General features: G+C 38.5%; 2 protein-coding genes across 4 annotated transcripts; one reads left to right on the forward strand and one right to left on the reverse strand.

The window, feature by feature from the left end:
- Positions 1-2,318: 2,318 nt before the first annotated feature.
- xcr1a.1 (chemokine (C motif) receptor 1a, duplicate 1) lies at positions 2,319-5,767 on the reverse strand. 2 transcript variants are annotated; one of them, XM_058638285.1, is made up of 3 exons: positions 5,692-5,767; positions 3,895-5,548; positions 2,319-3,732 (listed from the first exon to the last, which is right to left on the reverse strand). In XM_058638285.1, exon 3 carries the CDS (start codon positions 3,713-3,715, stop codon positions 2,693-2,695), a length of 1,023 nt encoding a protein of 340 aa, XP_058494268.1. In that variant the 5' UTR covers positions 3,716-3,732; positions 3,895-5,548; positions 5,692-5,767; the 3' UTR covers positions 2,319-2,692. The 2 variants fall into 2 exon arrangements, with proteins under 2 accessions (XP_058494268.1, XP_058494269.1); XM_058638286.1 differs by having other exon boundaries at positions 2,319-5,548.
- Positions 5,565-18,820, forward strand: fyco1a (FYVE and coiled-coil domain autophagy adaptor 1a). 2 transcript variants are annotated; one of them, XM_058638277.1, is made up of 19 exons: positions 5,565-5,847; positions 6,771-6,808; positions 6,978-7,092; positions 7,762-7,868; positions 8,057-8,182; positions 8,608-8,714; positions 9,175-9,318; positions 9,511-9,604; positions 9,698-12,199; positions 12,426-12,518; positions 13,003-13,121; positions 13,215-13,382; positions 13,879-14,031; positions 14,483-14,724; positions 14,954-15,107; positions 15,503-15,595; positions 15,806-16,016; positions 16,338-16,447; positions 17,314-18,820. In XM_058638277.1, the coding sequence occupies exons 3-19, from the start codon at positions 7,032-7,034 to the stop codon at positions 17,387-17,389; spliced, it is 4,560 nt and encodes a 1,519-aa protein (XP_058494260.1). In that variant the 5' UTR covers positions 5,565-5,847; positions 6,771-6,808; positions 6,978-7,031; the 3' UTR covers positions 17,390-18,820. The 2 variants fall into 2 exon arrangements, with proteins under 2 accessions (XP_058494260.1, XP_058494259.1); XM_058638276.1 differs by having other exon boundaries at positions 5,566-5,847; positions 6,981-7,092.
- Positions 18,821-19,509: the final 689 nt, after the last annotated feature.

Consider the following 19,509-nt stretch of genomic DNA (forward strand, 5'->3'; position numbering starts at 1 on the left):
AATTCCAATCTATGTCAGTCTATGTAGACTTGTGTGTAGTATTGGCTGCACATGAAGATATATATGACATTGTTATAAGCATTACGAAAGCTACTCCACTTAAAATGTCTGACAAAACATAAAATGATACAGAAAATGTACCTTGACCTCCATGAGACCCACACATCCCAACAATGACAGCTGCATCAAAAGGTAATCGTTCCAACAAGGACGACGACTTAAAAAAGCAACAACACTGACTTCAGCCACACTGAGCTTCTTCAGACAGATGAGTCGCAGATCCACTTTGTAAAAGACGATAGGGACAGATATGAGAATTGATACTGTATTTCATGCATAGGATTACATGTCATTCACCTTTTCTCCTTCTACTTCTCCTTAGTATTTGTTTCCTGTAAGTCCTGAATACAAAAACCCAGAAACAAACTTCAAAGCACCAACATAGATGATGGCAGCTGTGTGTAAAACAGATTTGTGAATATCTGTTTGAGAGCTGTCCCTGCCTCTGTGCCGCTGCGCCTGCCCCAAATCAACATTTTAAAATAATAAAGGTGTACCAAGAGTTAGATACCAAGAAAGATGAGGGCCGGTTATCTCAGCATTAACATAAAACTCTAATTGACCTGTGTTTAAAGGTCTGCTGAGGAATATCACTAATTTATGTTGTGTATTTGAATACTTCTTGCCCTGGAGCAGATTAAGTTGTGGGATTTAGGTGGACTATTGTGGCGGCAAAAATTCACAACAGTGTTCTTTATGGAAAGGCTGGAGAGTCAAACAGGCAGTCGAAATTGTTGAAGTTTTAACACAGTGAGTTTTAATGCTGTTGCAAGAGCAGAGAACAATGTATACGTATTAAACAGATAGAATACAATGCCCTACTCCGCAGAAACAGAGTCAGGCTTAAATACAGATTTTCATAATAGGTGTGTGTGGGGCAGCCAAGACAGGAACCGAAAAATAGGAACCTGTCTGAAATGCATCTAACGTCTGAGAGTAAAAGGTTATAAGTTTCGAGAGCAAAGAGAGGTCAAACTGTTGTCAGTGAAGGTCAGTGAAGTGTTGATGTGAAGGTCAAGTCACATAATCACATGAAAAGGTGAAGGCAAGGTTTTGCACTTAGAGTTCATGACGGCAGACAGACAATGACCTGCTCTATGAGGTTTATCACTATCACGATACACACACAAGAACTGCAAGAGTGACCTGAACACACACAGACGGAGACACTTATAGATAGTGACACAGAAATGTGGGTTTCATATCGAAACCAAAGCCACGGTTTCAACTGCAGCACACAACACACTGCACAGTCTCTTTAACATCTATAAAAGACATAACATGCACTTTAAATTATCTTCATAAAATGATACGGCTCATGTTTATTTAGCGTTTGTTATTAATGGCATGGACACATAAACACAGGATAGTGTAGTAAATAACCTACTCCTAAACCCTAAGCTTGACTTGACCCTTTTTCTGGAAAAAGTCATAGAATGTTTTATTCTGTAATTAGTTCCACAATACCTAACCCTTACTGTTTGTGGCTGGATCTATCATTTACTCTACAATTTAAGGATGCGGGGTGAGATCTAGAGGTGGATACTATGACAACAAAAGCTCCATAGCTCATGCCTTACCTTATCTAGTCAGAAAAAAATAGCTGTTGAGGATGGTCATGATCTGAAGAGAGACAAGGTGAGAAAGCAAATTGTTCATTTTGTATCTCACCCTGCTTCAGCATGGCAGAACGTTTGGTTATTTTATGGTTCTTTCCTAAAGACGAAGAACAAAGAAACAGAAGCTCTATTGATGGGTGTTCGGTGTTGCACTGAATGTAACAAGAGGTAAATTAGTTTATCTCTATCGCTTTCTGCATAGAAGAAAATAACCAACAGTTTGTTAAATAATTCCATCGCAGTATACACACAAACCTCAAGCTAAGACTCTCAGGGAAAAGGAGTGATTTCTGTTCACGGCCTCAGGAGAAACACTCATGAATATCTTTGCTTTCAGGACACTGAAAGTGCAACTCAGTGGAACAAATGAGGAAGTGAGAAAGTGCACTTAATGTAATGTAAAGGCTGTACCTGCTACCACACAAGTGAAAATATTACAAAAAATAATATAACAAATATAGTTTCCCGTTTGATTGTTTCTATAGTTCCGTATTTGCTACAACCACATTGTGTTTGGTGAGTGAATGTGTGCATGTTTGGAATCCATGTCATTGTGTTATAAACTATAAAAGGTCCTTAAAAAATAACAAGCTTGTTTTAATTAAATAAAGTCATTGTCGGATGTTTTTATTGAACAAAAGGAAAAACAATAAATGCAGTTTTCACCCACACGGTATAACAACTATATATTTTATGGAAAATGATTATTGAATATTTTCAATTCTACACACAAAACAGAGAATGCAACATTTTTGTTTAAAAGGAATCATTGAAATACCACAGTATCCTATAAATACAATACTTAATATCTGTGAAATGACACATTATGATAAATATACAGAAGAAAATTAAAACAAGTGGAAAAAAAGAACTGAGGATATTGATGATCCACTGTTGCTAATAGTTTTATCCTCCCATGAAAAACGACACTTCTTCTTAACTGCTGACTATCTAACAAGTTGCATCATCAAATGTACACTAGATTCATTTTTAAAATCAGTGATGCACAATGACTACAACAGTGATCCTTGTGACACAAGGTTTTGCATTGTAACCTGCATTTCCTTCACTGGACTTTGCCGACTGAACATTTGACGCAGCAGTGACTTCAAATGGCTCCTGAACCTCACACCGACAAACGCATAAAAGACAGGGTTCAGGCAGCAGTGGGAGAAAGCGATGAGGCGACACACATGGAACGCATAATCAAGCTGGATGCTTATTTCACATTGATCAAATGGTGCAACCAAATTGTCAGCCAGAGTCCTCAGAAAGATGAGCACATTATACGGCACCCAGCCGACAAAGAACGCAAGCACGATACAGAAAACTAATTTAACTGCCCTGTTCTTTGTGTGGGATCTTCTCCGTGTGATTTTCCTCAGTATGTTGATGTAGCAGAAAGCCATCACCACAAAGGCAACCAGGAAGACAATATTCTGTTGGGATACAGAACTGATTTCCCACAAGGTGGCTATGTATTCACAGCCTCGGGAATGTGTGTCCTTGTGGGGGATGGAGATGACAGCGCTGTAGAGTAGCGAGGGCATGGCTGCTCCGATGCTAATCATCCACATTAGGATAGACAGAAAAATGCCAACTCTGTGTTTTCGTGCGCTCAGTTTAGAGAGAGGGTGGACCACGACCAGATATCTGTAGATGGTCATTATGGTCAGGAAAAGGATGCTGCTGTAAAACCCAATGAAAAAAACAAAAGTCACAATATTGCAAAGCAGGTCTGGAAACACCCATCCCGAGATGTGGTAAATGGCCCAGAAGGGAAGACCGGCAGTGAAAACGAGGTCAGAGATGGCCAGGTTGAGGATAAAAATGTTGGTCAGAGACTTGATGTTTTCATACAGAGCCAGTATTACGAGGACGAGGATGTTTCCTATGAGGCTCAGTGTGATCACAACGGTGAAGAAAACCGGAATGGCAATGGATGCAAAGCTGACTAAATCCTCCTTTTCACAGACTTCATCATTGATATTGGCATAGTCAGTGAAATATTGGCTGTCATTAAATGAGTCATTCATTGTTCTTCGACTGGAAGCTGGAAAAAAGAAATAGGATTCATTATTACCTATTGCTGTTAATTTTGTGTTTGTACATGATTAATTTGAGGCTTTATTGAACCATGTGAGGCTCCAATGCACTACATGTTACAGCTGGATTCCTCTTAAAAGCACACAATAGCAAAAAAAGATGAACCTACCTCAAGGTTTGATCCGACTGATATGTTGCTGAAGGTGATGCTTACTATTCAAAGTGGCTCCAAAATTATCCGCTTTAATAATCCTGTGTGGATAATGTGGTGTTTCCTGTTCCTCATTCTAGTCAATCTACGGTATCTGTTTTACAGAACTGACAGCAAACAGCTCACCTGTTTCCTCAGAATTTTACCAAACAGGGCGTGACACTAGAATATACAAGATAAGATGAGAGGGCCCTGCAAAAAAATAAATTTTATTATTTTATCAGTAATGCTTATTTCAAGACCCATCATCTAGATTTCATCAACCACATCATGGTTACAGCCACATGGGTTGCCTGTCCCTGTAATGCTGGGGTGGGGGGTGGAGTGGCTCAGTGGTTAAGACCGGTACCCTGTGTGCAAAAAACATCATGGTCGCAATGGTTGCAAGTTCGACTCCACCCCTGGCTGATTGTACTCAATTCCATTGTAAGTCGCCTTAGATAAAAGCGTCTGCTAAATTACATGTAATGTAATGATATATAAAGTACATTAAAACAGTGATCGCCTTACGACTAACATTGAAACATTTATAGAGATATCTGAAAATCTGGCCAAGTGAAATCCAAAACCATTTGTCTGACAGGACACCACCTGTTTAAAAAGACTGACACTTAATGTAGAAAGGAGAAATAAAACTTGAGGTTCTGTGTTGCACTTTCATAATATTCAATCACCTAAAAATGCTTTGGCTTTTATCCAAAATGCTATAAGAATGTAATGTCTGTATCTAGTTACTACTGCTGATCCTCAGAGGTTGTTAAACTTCTTCCTCTTGTCAAATACTGTATTTAAAACATAGATTATTACACATTATAGATTATACCAGTATATGTGAGGAAGAGGATGATGATGAGAGAGCAAATCTGCCTCCTTTGAGCTCGATTTATTTACACCACTGTATTTTACCATTGGTGATAATGGTGTTACTTTGAGAGCTCAAAATGTTTGAGAACCACTGATCTAGACAACAACATTTTATAATATTAAATCGTATAAATTTCAGTTGTATGTCTTGTGTTTACAAATAAATCTAACATTTATTCCAGGCATGATTCGATTCACTTCAACATTAACAAATGAACATATCATGGCAATTTAGTTTGTCAGGTATTAGATGGCAATAGACCTCCTACACGGTGCAACATGTATATCTCATTAATATAGTATAGGCTACTATTAATGAAATGTCACTAGTGGTGGTAGTGGTATCTCACTAATTGGTAATGGGGCCAAAACTGCTTTTATTTTATTATTATCGGTCTACTTTAGTATTATCTGTCTACTTTGATGTTTATGTTATGTGTAGGAAACCTGAAGTTTTTAGGAACTGAACTTACTGTTTTCAACACATACATAAAAAAACAAAACAATCTAAACTTGTGGTGGACGAGGGTTGAACAAACCCATGTAATCAAATCTGAAATGAGTACGATCAGCTGTGAAAGAAGAAGAACCACAATAAAGTAGTAAAGTAGGTCACGTACTAATGTCAGTCTTTGATCACATGACACCTCTATTTACTCTGCTGCGTCAAACAAACTACACAGCTCCTGAGCCCGCCTACTCACCTCACAGCCATTGGAACGAGAGCGACATGCCGAATCTTCATTGGCTGTGATATAACGTCAATCATACAACAATTTCAGCAAGTTTGTTCGCCCTCGCAGGCAACTTGGATCGTTGTTAAGGACTTCAGTTATATATATATATATATATAATGTTGGAAGTTTTTAATGATTTTATTGTTGTACTCACCAACAAGAAACCGCTAACATGATTTAAAGCTGTCGCGTTAACGTGACGGCGGTTGTCAAAATGTCCGACAATTGAGCTTTGTCATGCTAAACATAACTCAAACAAGGGGGCAAAAAAGAAGCCACAAAGGTCGACTGTAAAACCTTAAAGTAACAGGTGAGTGCTTTGTCGTCGTTCATATATGTAAGATAAGTATTATTGTCGCTGCTGGTTCTTAAACTGTTATTGTTTTCACAAGTCACGAAAGTTTGATTGACAAGTTATTGGCCAAGTAGAACGACAGCAGAGTTTTAAAAATCATGTAAAAAAAATAGTTAGATAATGTTTTTTTCCTCATGTCACCTCACTATCCCGCATGCCAAGTTCTATACTCTTGTTTAAAGTCAAACCCTCATGTTGTGCTTTGTGCAAAGGATAAATATTTTTAGCAGGGATTCATGATATTAAAAGTCCAATATCAGAATTGGGAGACATTGACTTTAAACTGTATTATTGGATATCAGCAAATACCACATACACTATATATATATATATATATATATATATATATATAAAGTGTATATATATACATATATATATATATATATATATATATATATATATATATATATATATATATATATATATGTTGGTTATCGGCCCAAGCACCCCCCATATATTGACAAAAAGTTCAGTATCATGCATCCCTAATTTAAAGTCAAACACAATAATAAGATAATTATGGCTGGATCCATGCTCCTAATTCAGAATGATCCCCTTAATGGAAATTCACCACGGTGATACTATTTTAAGTGCTTTTAATTCCAATTTTTCAAGAGAGGGAAAAGGGAGGACAAATTATTCATACATTTTCCCATTTAATAGTTTATCATGTTCCGTTCCATAACAAGAGATCATGTAACAATAGCAGCTCCACATTTCCTAGTAATAGCTGCTGTAAAACCTACCTCTGTGGGAGTGAGAAAGTGGGATGGTGAGAAGTCGTAGACAAGCTGTCATCATGTGATTGAATCTATCAAGATGTACATTACAAACATGTCACTGATTGTTACTAAAACAATTATGCTTTTTTTTCACAGGAAGGACATAAAGGTGATTTGTAGCTGTCAGTCACAAGGTCAGAATTTACAAAGTGACATTATTACATAAAAGTTTAAAAGATCAAATTTACTATGTGAATTGTATTTACAAGTTTATCCATGCCTGCCCAGTTTACTCATGCCTGAGTATACTGGACTTTTCATGTCAGCATTTTGTTCCTGACTAATTCGGATTATCTGATTCAGCAGACTGGATGTGACACTGCGACCCCTGGTTGCCAGGGAGAAATTGGTGTGGCCATGGCTACTGGGGTTACTGTTGGGGAGAGCCAGCTTCAAAGGATTATTCGAGATCTGCATGGTAGGTCAGCTTTATGTGCGTATCCCTGTTTGCGTGTGTGTGACTAGATTAGTTGCAGGCAGTCTCTGGCTGACATCGTATGACTGGACAGAAGAAAGAGGAGTCAGAATGTTTTTTCCTGATGACCTCAGTCTTAGTATCAAGTCTTGGTAAATGTGTTAAGCTTGGAACTATCTGATATATTCTGGCTACCAAATCATTTGGGAAAACATACATTTGACCTCATGTTTATTTAGTAAGGGTGTGGAGTAAGCCTTTCTCATCATGCAGCGAGACAGACGGTGTGTGCGAAGGGTGCATCCATCACAGGTTTCATTCCAGTTTTTACGGTGGATAAGAGGCAAGTTTTTAATCCACAGCTTGATTGCAATAAAAGGGTCAGAAATAGGTTCAGCAATATAGCCAACAGTATGTTTAACTGTAAAACCAAGAAATTAAAAGATTATCATTTAGAATTTCTTGACTTTTTCAAAAGAAATATACATTTTCCAGTTTTTTTTGTTTGCGAAGAGCTTTCTTGCTTCTTGTTTCCCCAAAAATGGCACTCTTGTACTTTCTGCATGGTGTCCAAATAATTTTTTTATCTATTGTTTATAAGAAAATAAACTTTTACATGTTAATATTTGTGTTACTCATTCTTTAACTTGTATCTGTGTTTGTGATTTTCAGAGGCTGTTGCAGAGCTTGCTAAGGAGTACAAGGAAACTGGAGAGCCAATCACAGATGACAGTGCCAACCTGCACAAATTCTCCTATAAACTGGAGTACCTGCTACAGGTATGACTCCCTATTACTCACAGAAGACAAAAACAAATGATGTCATATGAATTGTTTTTAGGAATATCTGTTGTTTATTTCCCAAATTCATATTTCCTTGGCAAAAAATATTTTCTAAATGTTTTCTTCAACACAAGATTAAAACATTGAGCAGTTTATTTTAACTACTTTTGTCATCTTTCTTTCAGTTTGACCAGAAGGAGAAAAGGACATTTCTTGGTACAAAGAAGGACTATTGGGATTATTTCAGTGACTGTCTGGCTAAGATCAAAGGGGCCAATGATGGGATTCGCTTTGTCAAATCCATCACTGAAGTATGAAGTTTGTTTGTTGTTTGTTTGCCTCTAATGTATGACTGATTATATACCTAATAATATCAGATCACCCCTCAAAGCATGACACATACATTTTCTCTTTTGTGAAATAACTAAAACATTTGTTTTTATTTTTGATTTTCATTTTCATGTTGCTGTTAAAGCCGAGCAGTGGTATGCTGACTCGTGATATAAAAGAAGCGTACTGTGTACTGTAATTGTAGCAAGATTGGGTTATTTTTTTATGCACTTATGCCTATTTGTCAGGAAGAATGATGTGCAGTTGAGCAAACATATTATTTGGATATAATTTTGGACAAGTGGATTATTTTTTTTTCCATTTCTTACAGTTGGAGTTGTGTAAGTTATCTTCTAATAAGCACTAAACACACAGTTTAAAACGATGTGTCCTTCTGTTTTGATAGCTGAAGACATCTCTGGGGAAAGGACGAGCTTTTATTCGCTACTCCCTCATACATCAGCGACTGGCTGACACACTGCAGCAGTGCCTGATGAACCAGAGAGTCACCAGGTAAAACCAATGGATATTGAGGAATTCCCCCTTGCAATCTTTCTTTTTAATCATTTTATGGATATTTGCTTAAAAGCATTTTCATGAAAACTGGATCAAAACTATTTAACACTTATTTTCCCTTGACCTACTGCTTTCACAGAAATAATGGTCAGTATTAGGAGAATATAAAGATACATTTAAATGATTTAGTATTTAGTAAATGTTGTAATTGTTTTCACTGATTTACCAGAAGTCAAAATGTGTGTGTGTAGTGTTGTAGACATGCAGTGTGCCAAGAGGAAGCATAGTACCAGTGTCACAGTCTATTAACACAATTGTGAGAAATGTCTTTATTTCCTTGTTGAGATGTCACTTTCCTCCTATGATACAATGTGAGGAAGAAATGTATTTAACCACAATCTTTGTTATACTTCTGCTTTGCATTAATTTGACCTATTTTTCCTCTCTCTTCCCACAGTGACTGGTACTATGCAAGAAGTCCTTTCCTAAAGCCCCATCTAAGTGTTGACATCATCAATCACCTGTATGAACTCAATGAGGTCCTTTTTGACATGGCTTCGAGAGGACATGATCTTGATGCCGCCTGGCCTACATTTGCAAGGTAAGGAACACAACAAACACACAAACGACACACAGAGCAAAACACATCAAATAAAAAGCATGAAAATAAATGCTGAGCAAGCATTAAGAAATGTTTACAGTAAAGAAAAATCTATCGAATTACAGCTTTTCCTTTACCTGGTGTGTGATATTTGCCAGTGTTTACAATAATAATACATTTTCTAATAAACAGGAGAACACTGGGAAGTGCAAACTCACCTGGCCACATGTGGAAACCACCCAGTCGCAGTTCCAGCATTAACAGTCTGGCAAGCACCTACTCCCAGGTACTTGATAGACTGTGTTTTTTACACAACATTCTGTCATTTGGTCAGAACTTAAAGATTTATAACAAGACACTTCTACCCTTCTCTGTCTAGCAAGCACATGAGTTCCCCTCTAGCCCAGACTTTGGTCACAGTTTGTTGAATGACCTGAATGAGTCCTTGCCTTCCTGCACCGAAGATGTCAGCACAGTTGAAGACCTTCGTCTAGAGCTGGACCAGTCAGAGCTGAAGCATCGAGAACTCCTAGATAATGTGCAGCAGCTGGGTGAGGAGGCCTCTGAGCTCAGGGGCATAGTGGTGGAGCTGCAGAGCCAGCTGGATGTGTCGCTTGCTGCCCAAGAGGCACAACAGGGCTTGCAGGTAGAATTCAAGGCACTGCAGATGAGAGAGGGAGCCCTGTACAAGGAAGTGGAAGCTCATAGGTCCAAAGAGAAAGCCATGGAGGCTGAACACGCCCAGCTTCAGAAAAACTTGGCAGCTGCTGATACAAAGAACATGGAGCTCATGGCGAAGTTAGATGGGGTTTTGAATGAGAAGGGCCAGCAGGCTGCCAGCCATTTTGATTCAGCCCAAAAGATACACGAGTTGCTGGACAGGTTGAAAGAGGCAGAGAGAGGTAAGATGGAAGCTGTCACTGAGGCCGAGGAGAAGAAAAGGCAGACAGAAAGGCTACAGGAAGAGCTCAGATTCAAGGAGGCAGCTGCAAAAGATGGTGAAACTAAACTTGGAGCATTAGTTACATCTTCATCTGCGGAGAATGCCATTCTGCTGGTGAAAGTGGAAGAACAGTGCAGTGCCCTTGACAAGCTGCAGGGGGCCTTGACATTGAGGGAGAAGGAGGCGAGCACTCTACAAAGACAGCTGCAAGATCTAAAGAAATCTCTTAAAGAGAAGGAGAAAGAGGTGGAGATGGTGAAGAGAAAGGCACATGAAGATAAAGATGCAATGCACAAGAATGTTGACTTGAAAGAAACACTAGAAAGAGAAATCACTTCTCTTAAAGAGCATGTTCAAAAGAAAGAAGCAAAGCTAACCTCCACCTGTGAGACACTACATAAGCTAGAAACCAAGAATCAAAGCTTGAACACAGAAAGGGAGAAACTGACTGCTACCCTCACTGAGCTGGAGGGTAACATGAAAGAACAGGCCATAAAGGTCGAAGACTACATGACACAGAATGCCAATTTAATGGAACTGAATGAGAAGCTGCGGACCACAGTGAAGAAAAATGAAGAGTTGAAGAAGGAGATGGCAGAAAACAGATCTGTGCTTGAAGCTGAATTAGCATCTGTAAGGGCTTCTGAGAAACAGCTTCGAGGCCAGCTGGATGACACCAAGCTGACTGTGGATGAAAAAGAGAAGCTGTTGCGTGAGGAGAACTGCAAGTTGGACGAGAGTCTGCAGCGAGCCACCATGGCTGCCAAGCTCGCAGAGACCACATTAAAGCAGCTTGAGCAGGAGAACCAGGGTCTGAGGGAGGAGCAAGATGCTGTGAAAACAGCTCTCAGTCGCATGCAAGCAGACCTAAAGAATGTTCACGGACAGATTGGAGAGTTGGAGAAAAATCTAGGAGCTTCACTCAAGAATGAAGCTGCTCTTCAAGAACAGCTCAAAACCAAAGAAGGCCTGCTAGTGAGTAGAGAGGAAGCCATTGTTGAGCTCCAGTCCATGTTAAAATCTCTGGAGGCCAGAGAGAAGGAGCTTCATATTGCCAAAGCTGATGCAGAAGCAACCTGTGCTAAACAGACAGAGTTGATTAAACGTGTGACCTCTGAGAAGCAAGTGATGGAGAAATCCCAGCTAGAAAGTCATGCTGTCCAAGTAAAGGAGAACCAAGAAGTAACAGGCAAACTGACTGTGGTTGAGGGCCAATTGGAGTTGAATTTGAAAGAGGTATCCAGGCTCCAGGCAGAGATCTTGGACCTCAGAGTGCAGGTTCAGAGGTCTGAGGAGGAAAGACTTAAATTCGAAGCACAGCTCGAAGTGACAGCAGCCCAAAGAGATGACCTCAAGACTTTGACTGAGCAGCTTAAATCTCAGACAGAAGCACTAAATCAAAAGCATATAGCAGAGCTTATGGAGTGCAAAAAGAAAGAAGAGGCTCTGATCAGAAACTGTGACAGAGAAGTAGCTGCTCATGCTGAGTTAGCGATCTCTGAAGCTGCTATCCGTGAAAAGCTTTCCAACCTGAAGGCACAAAATGACAGACTGGTCCTGGAGAACAGTGAGAAAGGCGAGGGCCTGCACAGGGCAAACACAGAGATGGCAGAGCTGGGGATGACCATCTGTAAGTTAAGTGCAGAAAAAGAAGAGGCCCTAGAGCACTGGACAAACGATGCTGCCAGTATCACAGAGCTAATGAAACAAGTTGAGCTTCAAGAAGAGTGCATGACAGAACTACGACTGGAGAATAACCGAATTAGAGGCGAGCTGACTCAGAAAGAGACCCTTCCTGGGACTATTGTGGAGCTCCAGGAACAGCTGGAGAAGGCCAGGAACCAATTGCAGGGTGTCAAGGAATCCAGCCGAGAGGAGTTAAAGGCCATCAAGTTCCAGATGAGTTCAGACAGCATGAATCATCAGACCCAGATGAAGGTGAGCCAGTCAGAAGCTGATTATTTATTTGTTGTATAGGTTATTTGTTCCTTCTTTTGTGATTCGTGGCAACACAGTTTTTATGTTATTGTGTCCTAATGTTTCGATCAGCAGTAACTCAGGTCCACTTTGGTCTGATAATGAAATACTATTTGATGAATTGGCATGAAATGTTGCATTTACCATTGTCCTTTTTCCACTTTCCTCTGCCATTGTTATATGCCAGAATGTGAATGAACAGCTGGACAAGGTGAAAACTCAATTGCAGGAGGAGCTGAAGAATCTATCCATCTTCCAGGCTAAAGTGTCAGAACTAGAGGTGTGAGTCTTTTCTAAATTATCAAATGTTAATAGTGCGACATATGCTTTGTCTAATCTCTGAGAAAAACTGAGATGTTAACTGCACCCATAGGCTATAATAACCTACTATTTTTTTATGAGACACTTTTAACAGTTGTGGAAAATTACAGAAAGAATAATTTATTGTAGTGTACTGCTCCTTGTTGAATGATAAACAACACAAATTTGCATTCATATGTTGAATTTTTCTCTTCAGTTTAAAGCCTGTAGCTGTATTTGGTATAATTCAGTATTTAATTGTTCTATATTTAATAGAGGAGATGAGTAGATCATTTTAAAATATATTAATGTATTTACCTGACTGTGTATAAGCCCTCTGGTGCAAGACAACAATGAAAAGTAGTTTTTTTTAGAAGTAGAAAATGCAAATACACAATACTTGTCAAATCATGCCAAACATGTTTGCACTGACAAATATTTTCATGTCTTGACAATTTTAAAAGGCTGAGAATGCGCAGTTATTACTGCTAACTGGTGAGAAAGATGCTCACATCACAAAGACTGAAGCAATTATTCGGGAGAGTGAACGTGAGATTCTGCAACTGACAGATGCAGGCAGCAGGTGTGTTCATGACCATCACATTTCACCCTACTGCTGAATTTCATCTTATTGTTTAAAATAATGACTTTTTTTGTTTGTTTTTACTCTCTTCAGAGCTGAAGAAGCGCACATGTCTGTGCAAAAGCTATGTGAGGAATTGAAGCAGAAACTAGATGCAACAAGTGCTGAGAACCAAAACCAGTATCTGACGATGACTGCAGAGATCGACGACCTCAACAGAACCAAGACCAATCTGGAAGAACGACTCATTGAGCTGATACGGTAAAACACGTCTTTATTACAGTTGTGTCAGCCATGTCTAGGCTGTCTGTGCAACAGGCAGATACATTAAATTAGTTAATTTCCCCTGCCTGCACTTTGTTTTTTACATCGAGAAGCATGTACTTTTGATTTGGTTCTTCCACGTTTAATGGCCTGAGGAGTCTGGAGGATAGAGTTGTCTTTGAATGCAAGGAGAGTTTACTGAGAACAGGTCGGATAAACTTTTTTATCTGTGGATTCGCTCTCTGGCTCACAAAGCTGCTGCACAGGGATACAACACAAATACAATGATTCAGTCAATTCCATCGGGAGGTGCCAACACTATTTCAGTCTTTTGTTTTGTGAAACAAAAACATCCCACATGGAACAATGACAGTATTTCAAGTAAAGTTTATTAATAGTACAGCCTTCCAGTAAGGTTGAATTTTTCGATGTGGAAAAAACGTCATGTCACCGAAAACCTCCATACATTTGTCTTTGTTGTTCTTTCCAACAGGGATAAAGATGCTCTGTGGCAGAAATCGGACGCTCTAGAGTTTGAGCAGAAACTGCGAGCAGAGGAGCGCTGGTGGTTGGTGGATAAAGAGGCCACTCACTGCCTCGACTGCCAGGGTCAGTTCACCTGGTGGCTGCGCAGACATCACTGCAGGTGAGGGTTTGCGGTTGATATTGGGACCTATTTGTTTTGCATCATGTGTGCATGATGTTCTGAAGTCTATAGTCCTTTAGAGAATTTCTTCATATTGGGTACAAATGTTCAATTAAACTTGTGAACCAACTTTTAAATATAAACACATTGTTAAATGAGTTCACACAATGTGGATTAAGCCAATCAGCTCCACACTATTGTATAGCAGTGTTTAGATCTCATGTCACCTAATGTAATTGTGCTGCACACAGGAAGTGCTTGAATTCTTTCACTCTGTCATAGGTCATTGTTTCAATATCAGTATTTATGTTCAATGAAAAAATAAATAAACACAGAAATACTGCAGTAGTTTATATTAACAACAACAACAACAACAAAAAATCACCAGAAGTTAAGCACTGCAGCTTAAAGTAATGTCACACTCGTCTAATGTAGTCATTATTTTTTCTAGGCTTTGTGGTCGCATTTTCTGCTACTACTGCAGCAACAACTTTGTGTTGACCAAACACAGTGGGAAGAAAGAGCGCTGCTGCAGAGAGTGTTACTCACAACACAGTGCTGTAGTAGAGAGGTTCACACAGGCAGAGCTGAGTCCTTCAGACACAGAGCCTCCACCTCCGCCACCACCACCTGAGGCTGGACCTCAGTCTCCTCCTGAACCAGCCCAGTACAAACCCACACCCACAGTAACAGGTAAGATGCAAAGTCACACTTGGTTTGAAGGTTAATTAGTGTTGGTTTCAGGGCCCTCGTCTGTTTTCTTCACTGTTTGTTTACTGACAAACTGAAATGAAAAGTTTGGCTTCTTCATTTGTAAGGAACAACAACAGAAACTTGATCCCACAACGCATCATCTGAACGTGTGGTTGTTGCTTTTTGTTCAGTATTTTGAGTATCTAACTCTTTAACTATTTCCTCACAGTTTCTGATCCCAGCAACAGATCTGATGATGGAGTTTTTGACATCATCACAGAAGAGGAAGTGAATGGTGTTTATGACAGTGACACCAACTCCCAGGCCACAGGAGGCTCGATGGATGGAGAAAACGACCGACAGCCTCCTGGAGCAACGGCGTTGTGAGTGGAACAAGAGAAGCAGAGCTGTGGGATGGCTTAACTATGTCTAAAATACACTGATCATTACTATATTGAATCCACTTTATAGAATATTATTGTGTTTTCTGGAAAAAGGCTGAATGTAAAATGATGTATCTCAGCAATTCTAATGAGAAAGAATTTAAAGACATTATCATTATGAATATTAATGTAAAGCATAATGGATACATATCATGAATGAGAAATTAAGTGAATGGGCTAAAAACAATTGTCTGTGAGTTAAATTCATAATCCAAAATATGTTCACAGATATGCTCTGTTTATGTTGGCTAAATGAAAATACTCTGCTGGTGATCTCAGAGAGAAGAGGAAAATGAAAAGCCATTAAAGTCATTAAAATAAGATTTGTTTTGCAGAGACGCAGGAGACGTGACGCCCGATGATCCTGAGGAATCCGTCCCCACTGTTCAGGACTCGGAGATTGTGCTTCTAAAATCAGGAGAAGTCACGTGAGTCCTTACTTTGACTCCTTTAACAACTGGCATTTAGACATTGATTGATCCCGATAACACATGGTATAAACATGTGTGACCTTTATTGATATGCATTTTAACACCAGGTGTAAGTGAACAGATTCACTGAATTACATACCTGTATAATTTTAGGTCACTTGTGGTCTTGGTTAAATGCATCTTAACATTCCTCTGTTGTCCTTACAGGATGTCTGTTCCTCTCAGCATTGATGGTATTTGTCAGTTTGGAGACGGATCCCGGGAACTCTTCATCAAGTCCAGCTGTTATAGTGTGATAACCATTGTTGTGGAGGACCATGGCCCAACCATCAGCTGGATGTTTAACTCGGAGCCCAAAAGCATCTCTTTCAGTGTGGTTTACCAGGAATCCACTGAGAGTCAGGCGGAACAGTCGAAGGTAAATGTCCTCACTGCGAATATCTTTATGTTAGTTGTGGATCCAGTAACCACTGGAAGCCCTGTTTAACTTGATGTGTCCCCCCCTTTTGTATTTCAAAATACAACTTTATTACCAGACACATTATACTTAGTGACATAATTTGCAAATTGTTGTTGGGATTTAAATTATATTACAACTATTATGATAATCTTATACTTTTTTTTAAACATTAAAGGTTGTTATAAAAGCCATGCCAGGGTATTATAGATTGTATAATAGATTGATTGGCTTGTTACACTGAGTTTCACTTCTGTCCGAAAATCTTTGTTTTGCTCTCAGGTCCTGATTCCTCTGACTCGCTGCAATTCTCATAAAGAGACAATTCGGGGGCAGCTCAAAGTCCGTAACCCGGGCCTCTACATGCTCATCTTTGATAACTCATTCTCACGGTATGGATCCCCTGACATCAGCATCCCTCTCCAGATAGATATATAGATGATGGATGGATGGATGTTGTACCTACATACATAACATACATATCAAATATAAACTTGAAACTATAGAAAGATGTAAGGGATGAAATGGAAATATACATGCAAACGGAAGAATAAAATATATAATAACATATTACAACTATTTAAAAGTTGTACAAACAGCTGTACAAGGAGGAACAAATATACAGTACACAGAGAATAAGGAATTGCATTCAAAGACAACTTGTGTGAGTTTAATCATTGGAAGTTTGCTAAATATAGTCCTCATCATTGCCAAAGATCACAAAATTCAACAGACAAAAAAAAACCATAAGAGTTTTGCACAGTTCGAAACATATTCATTGTTGGTGGATTTGTTTACTGCGTTCTATTTTATTTCTTATTCTCTGTTAAGCTGTGGTGTATGTCCTTACACTTTTACACTTTAACATTCTAATATTTTTTATTCTATTATGTTATCCCTTCTTGTATAAATGTTTATATATATCAGTGAGTGAGAGCAACCAGCAGGGTAGAAAATAATATGAAAGGCTGTCATGTTGATGTGTCAATCGAGAATTATATAAATTCTGGCTTAACACAGAATACTTTTTTTTTTTTTTTTTCATTTAAATGTTGTATGCATTCAATTGTGCATATGGTAAGAGAATGTTTAAGTGTTGTGCTAACTTCTGATGATTCATGACAATATCTTACTGAGTGATCATATGAAAACATTCATGTGATTTGCATGATTTTTGTGTTAATATTGTGTTAAATCTGCTTTCCTTTGTGTGTCATTGCCTCCTTTTAATCAAAAAAACCTTCTCCAAAACCAACAGGTTTATCTCCAAGAAAGTCTTCTACCATCTGACCATGGAGAAACCCATAATCTATGATGGCAGTGACTGTCCCTGAAAGTGTCTTACACATGTAGCCACAGAGGCTTCATGATGACACTGTGGCTTCGGAGAGACTGAAGAAATGGCAATTCATTTACTTTTTTTTTTTTTTTACCCTAAACCTGCTTTTAACCAAGTATTATTGGTTTTTGCATTTTCCAACTCTGTGGCGTTCACGTTTTTAGATGTGCTAATGTTTTCACTGTAGTCTCAGTGAAATATAATCAACAAAATTAGAGCTTTTTAGAAAAAGAAACAGAAATACATGTATTTATTCCAGTTTTATTCGATACATACACATTACATCTCCTTTAAAGAAACTGTAATTGTATTTAATTCTATAATTTTTCTCAGCCTGTATTCCTAATTATGCTGTTACATAAAAATATCGTTTTCTACAAAACGTAGTCTATAAAGACCCAGAGAAGATTTTAACTTTTTCTTCAAATGGTCCGTTTGTTCCAGTGTTGCACATTCTTTTTAGATCAAACAGCCAAAAGAAGGAGAAGAAGAAGCTGTTTTCTCTTTGGTGGTTTCTTAATTAATTAAAAGTCTGAATAATGTATACTGTTCCAGCACAGAGATAGAATGAAAGCAGTGACTACAAAACATGTGCAGTTGCCAAAAATCTCAGGATTGGGACAGAAAAAAATGTCCTCTAGCAGTATAATGTCCTAATTCTATTTTATTTAGAACTAAACAGAAAAATAGAGGAACTGCCACTTTATTATCAGGAGACCTGCACTACAGCTGTATGATGTATTTGCAATAACATTCACTTTGACTCTATCACTCACTGTCAGCAAGTGAGCTTTCTTACTTTGAAAGTGCCTATTTACAGAGAACTAGTTTTCTTCTGTAGCTGAAGGACTCTTTATTCTTGCAGAACACATAAAACAATGAAATATGCACATGCACAATATGATGTCTTTCAGTTTCCGTTCGGTTTTCATTGTAGTGCCTCGTACCTTTCTGTCATATGTTGAAGTAACCCCTCTGGCTTTTCTTGTACTCTCACATGAAATGGTTTTGAACGTTGTGTGAAGTTTGTTATTGTTTGATTTTTTTTTTTTATCGCAGTTCAACAAGAGGAAAACAAGTTTGATCACTTTTGACACATCACTTATTGAAGCACTCAATGCTGCTTTTGTAGAGATCTGTTTGTGCTTCACTGTCAGGTCTTCTTTATGTTTTTTCAGGGGTGCAATTTGTGTGTAAAGCCTCGTTTTTCTACACAGCAGCCATTTTGAGAGAAGTATTTTATACTTTGTATAAAACAATATGAAATCTGTTAAGTTTACATGATCACAGAGTCCTTTCTACCTTTGCTCTTTTTTGACTGATGTCTTTGAGGAGAATAGAAAGTGCACTATCACTGCCTGATGCATGCCACTGCACAGTAAACATGAATAAACATGAGAGCAATGGTGCTGCTCATATTTACTCACTTGTGTGTCCACAGTTTGATAACTGCTCGCAGCCGACACCTGAGGATCATCTAAAACATGTAATTTGATCGTGCAAGACAATTTTAAGAAGAATCACAGGTGTACAAATTAATTATGGCTGAGGAACATTTAGCTTTGTTGGTTTCAACTTTCACACTGTCCTGACTTCCATGAACTCAGAGGCATAGGCCAAATAGGCAGTCGCTTAAAATCCGCTCAACAAGTGAACATACTGTATAATATGATAACAGTTAAGATAGAAAAAAGGAAAAGCGAGTGTACAGAAGTTCAGACATGTCTAATTAAATTAGTGTTTTGTTTATTTGACCATTTTTCTATGTTTATTACTGTTTACTGTTATTTACTACTATGCAGATTTGGATTATAGGGCATTGATGACTTCTAATTTTTTCAGATCGACTTTCCTGTCGATAAAGTCGAGTGGAAAAGTCTTTTGATGACGTCATCACATTGACACAGCGGAGGAACACAGCTGTACAACAATGAGCAACTTTTTTATTAAAGTTCTCTGTAACATTAACAGTCTATATGTATAGTATAGTAAGTGCACTTTCAAAAAAAAAAAAAACAATATGCCTTCTCAAAGAACAAAACACAGGCTCTTACCTCGAATTTTCAAGTCATTTTAAGTGCACAACAGAAAGTAATTAAGATCTCTCCCCCTGGC

The sequence above is a fragment of the Solea solea genome, chromosome 9 (assembly GCF_958295425.1).
Source record: "Solea solea chromosome 9, fSolSol10.1, whole genome shotgun sequence".
NCBI lineage: Eukaryota > Metazoa > Chordata > Actinopteri > Pleuronectiformes > Soleidae > Solea > Solea solea.

Excerpts from the sequence above, each read along its gene's own strand:
- fyco1a (XM_058638277.1), top strand. The coding sequence starts at position 7,032 with ATGGCTACTGGGGTTACTGTTGGGGAGAGCCAGCTTCAAAGGATTATT. Across the intron at positions 14,725-14,953 it reads ACCCACACCCACAGTAACAG|TTTCTGATCCCAGCAACAGA; the intron begins GTAAGATGCAAA and ends ATTTCCTCACAG. Across the intron at positions 16,017-16,337 it reads GTCAGGCGGAACAGTCGAAG|GTCCTGATTCCTCTGACTCG; the intron begins GTAAATGTCCTC and ends TTTTGCTCTCAG.
- xcr1a.1 (XM_058638285.1), bottom strand. The coding sequence starts at position 3,715 with ATGAATGACTCATTTAATGACAGCCAATATTTCACTGACTATGCCAAT.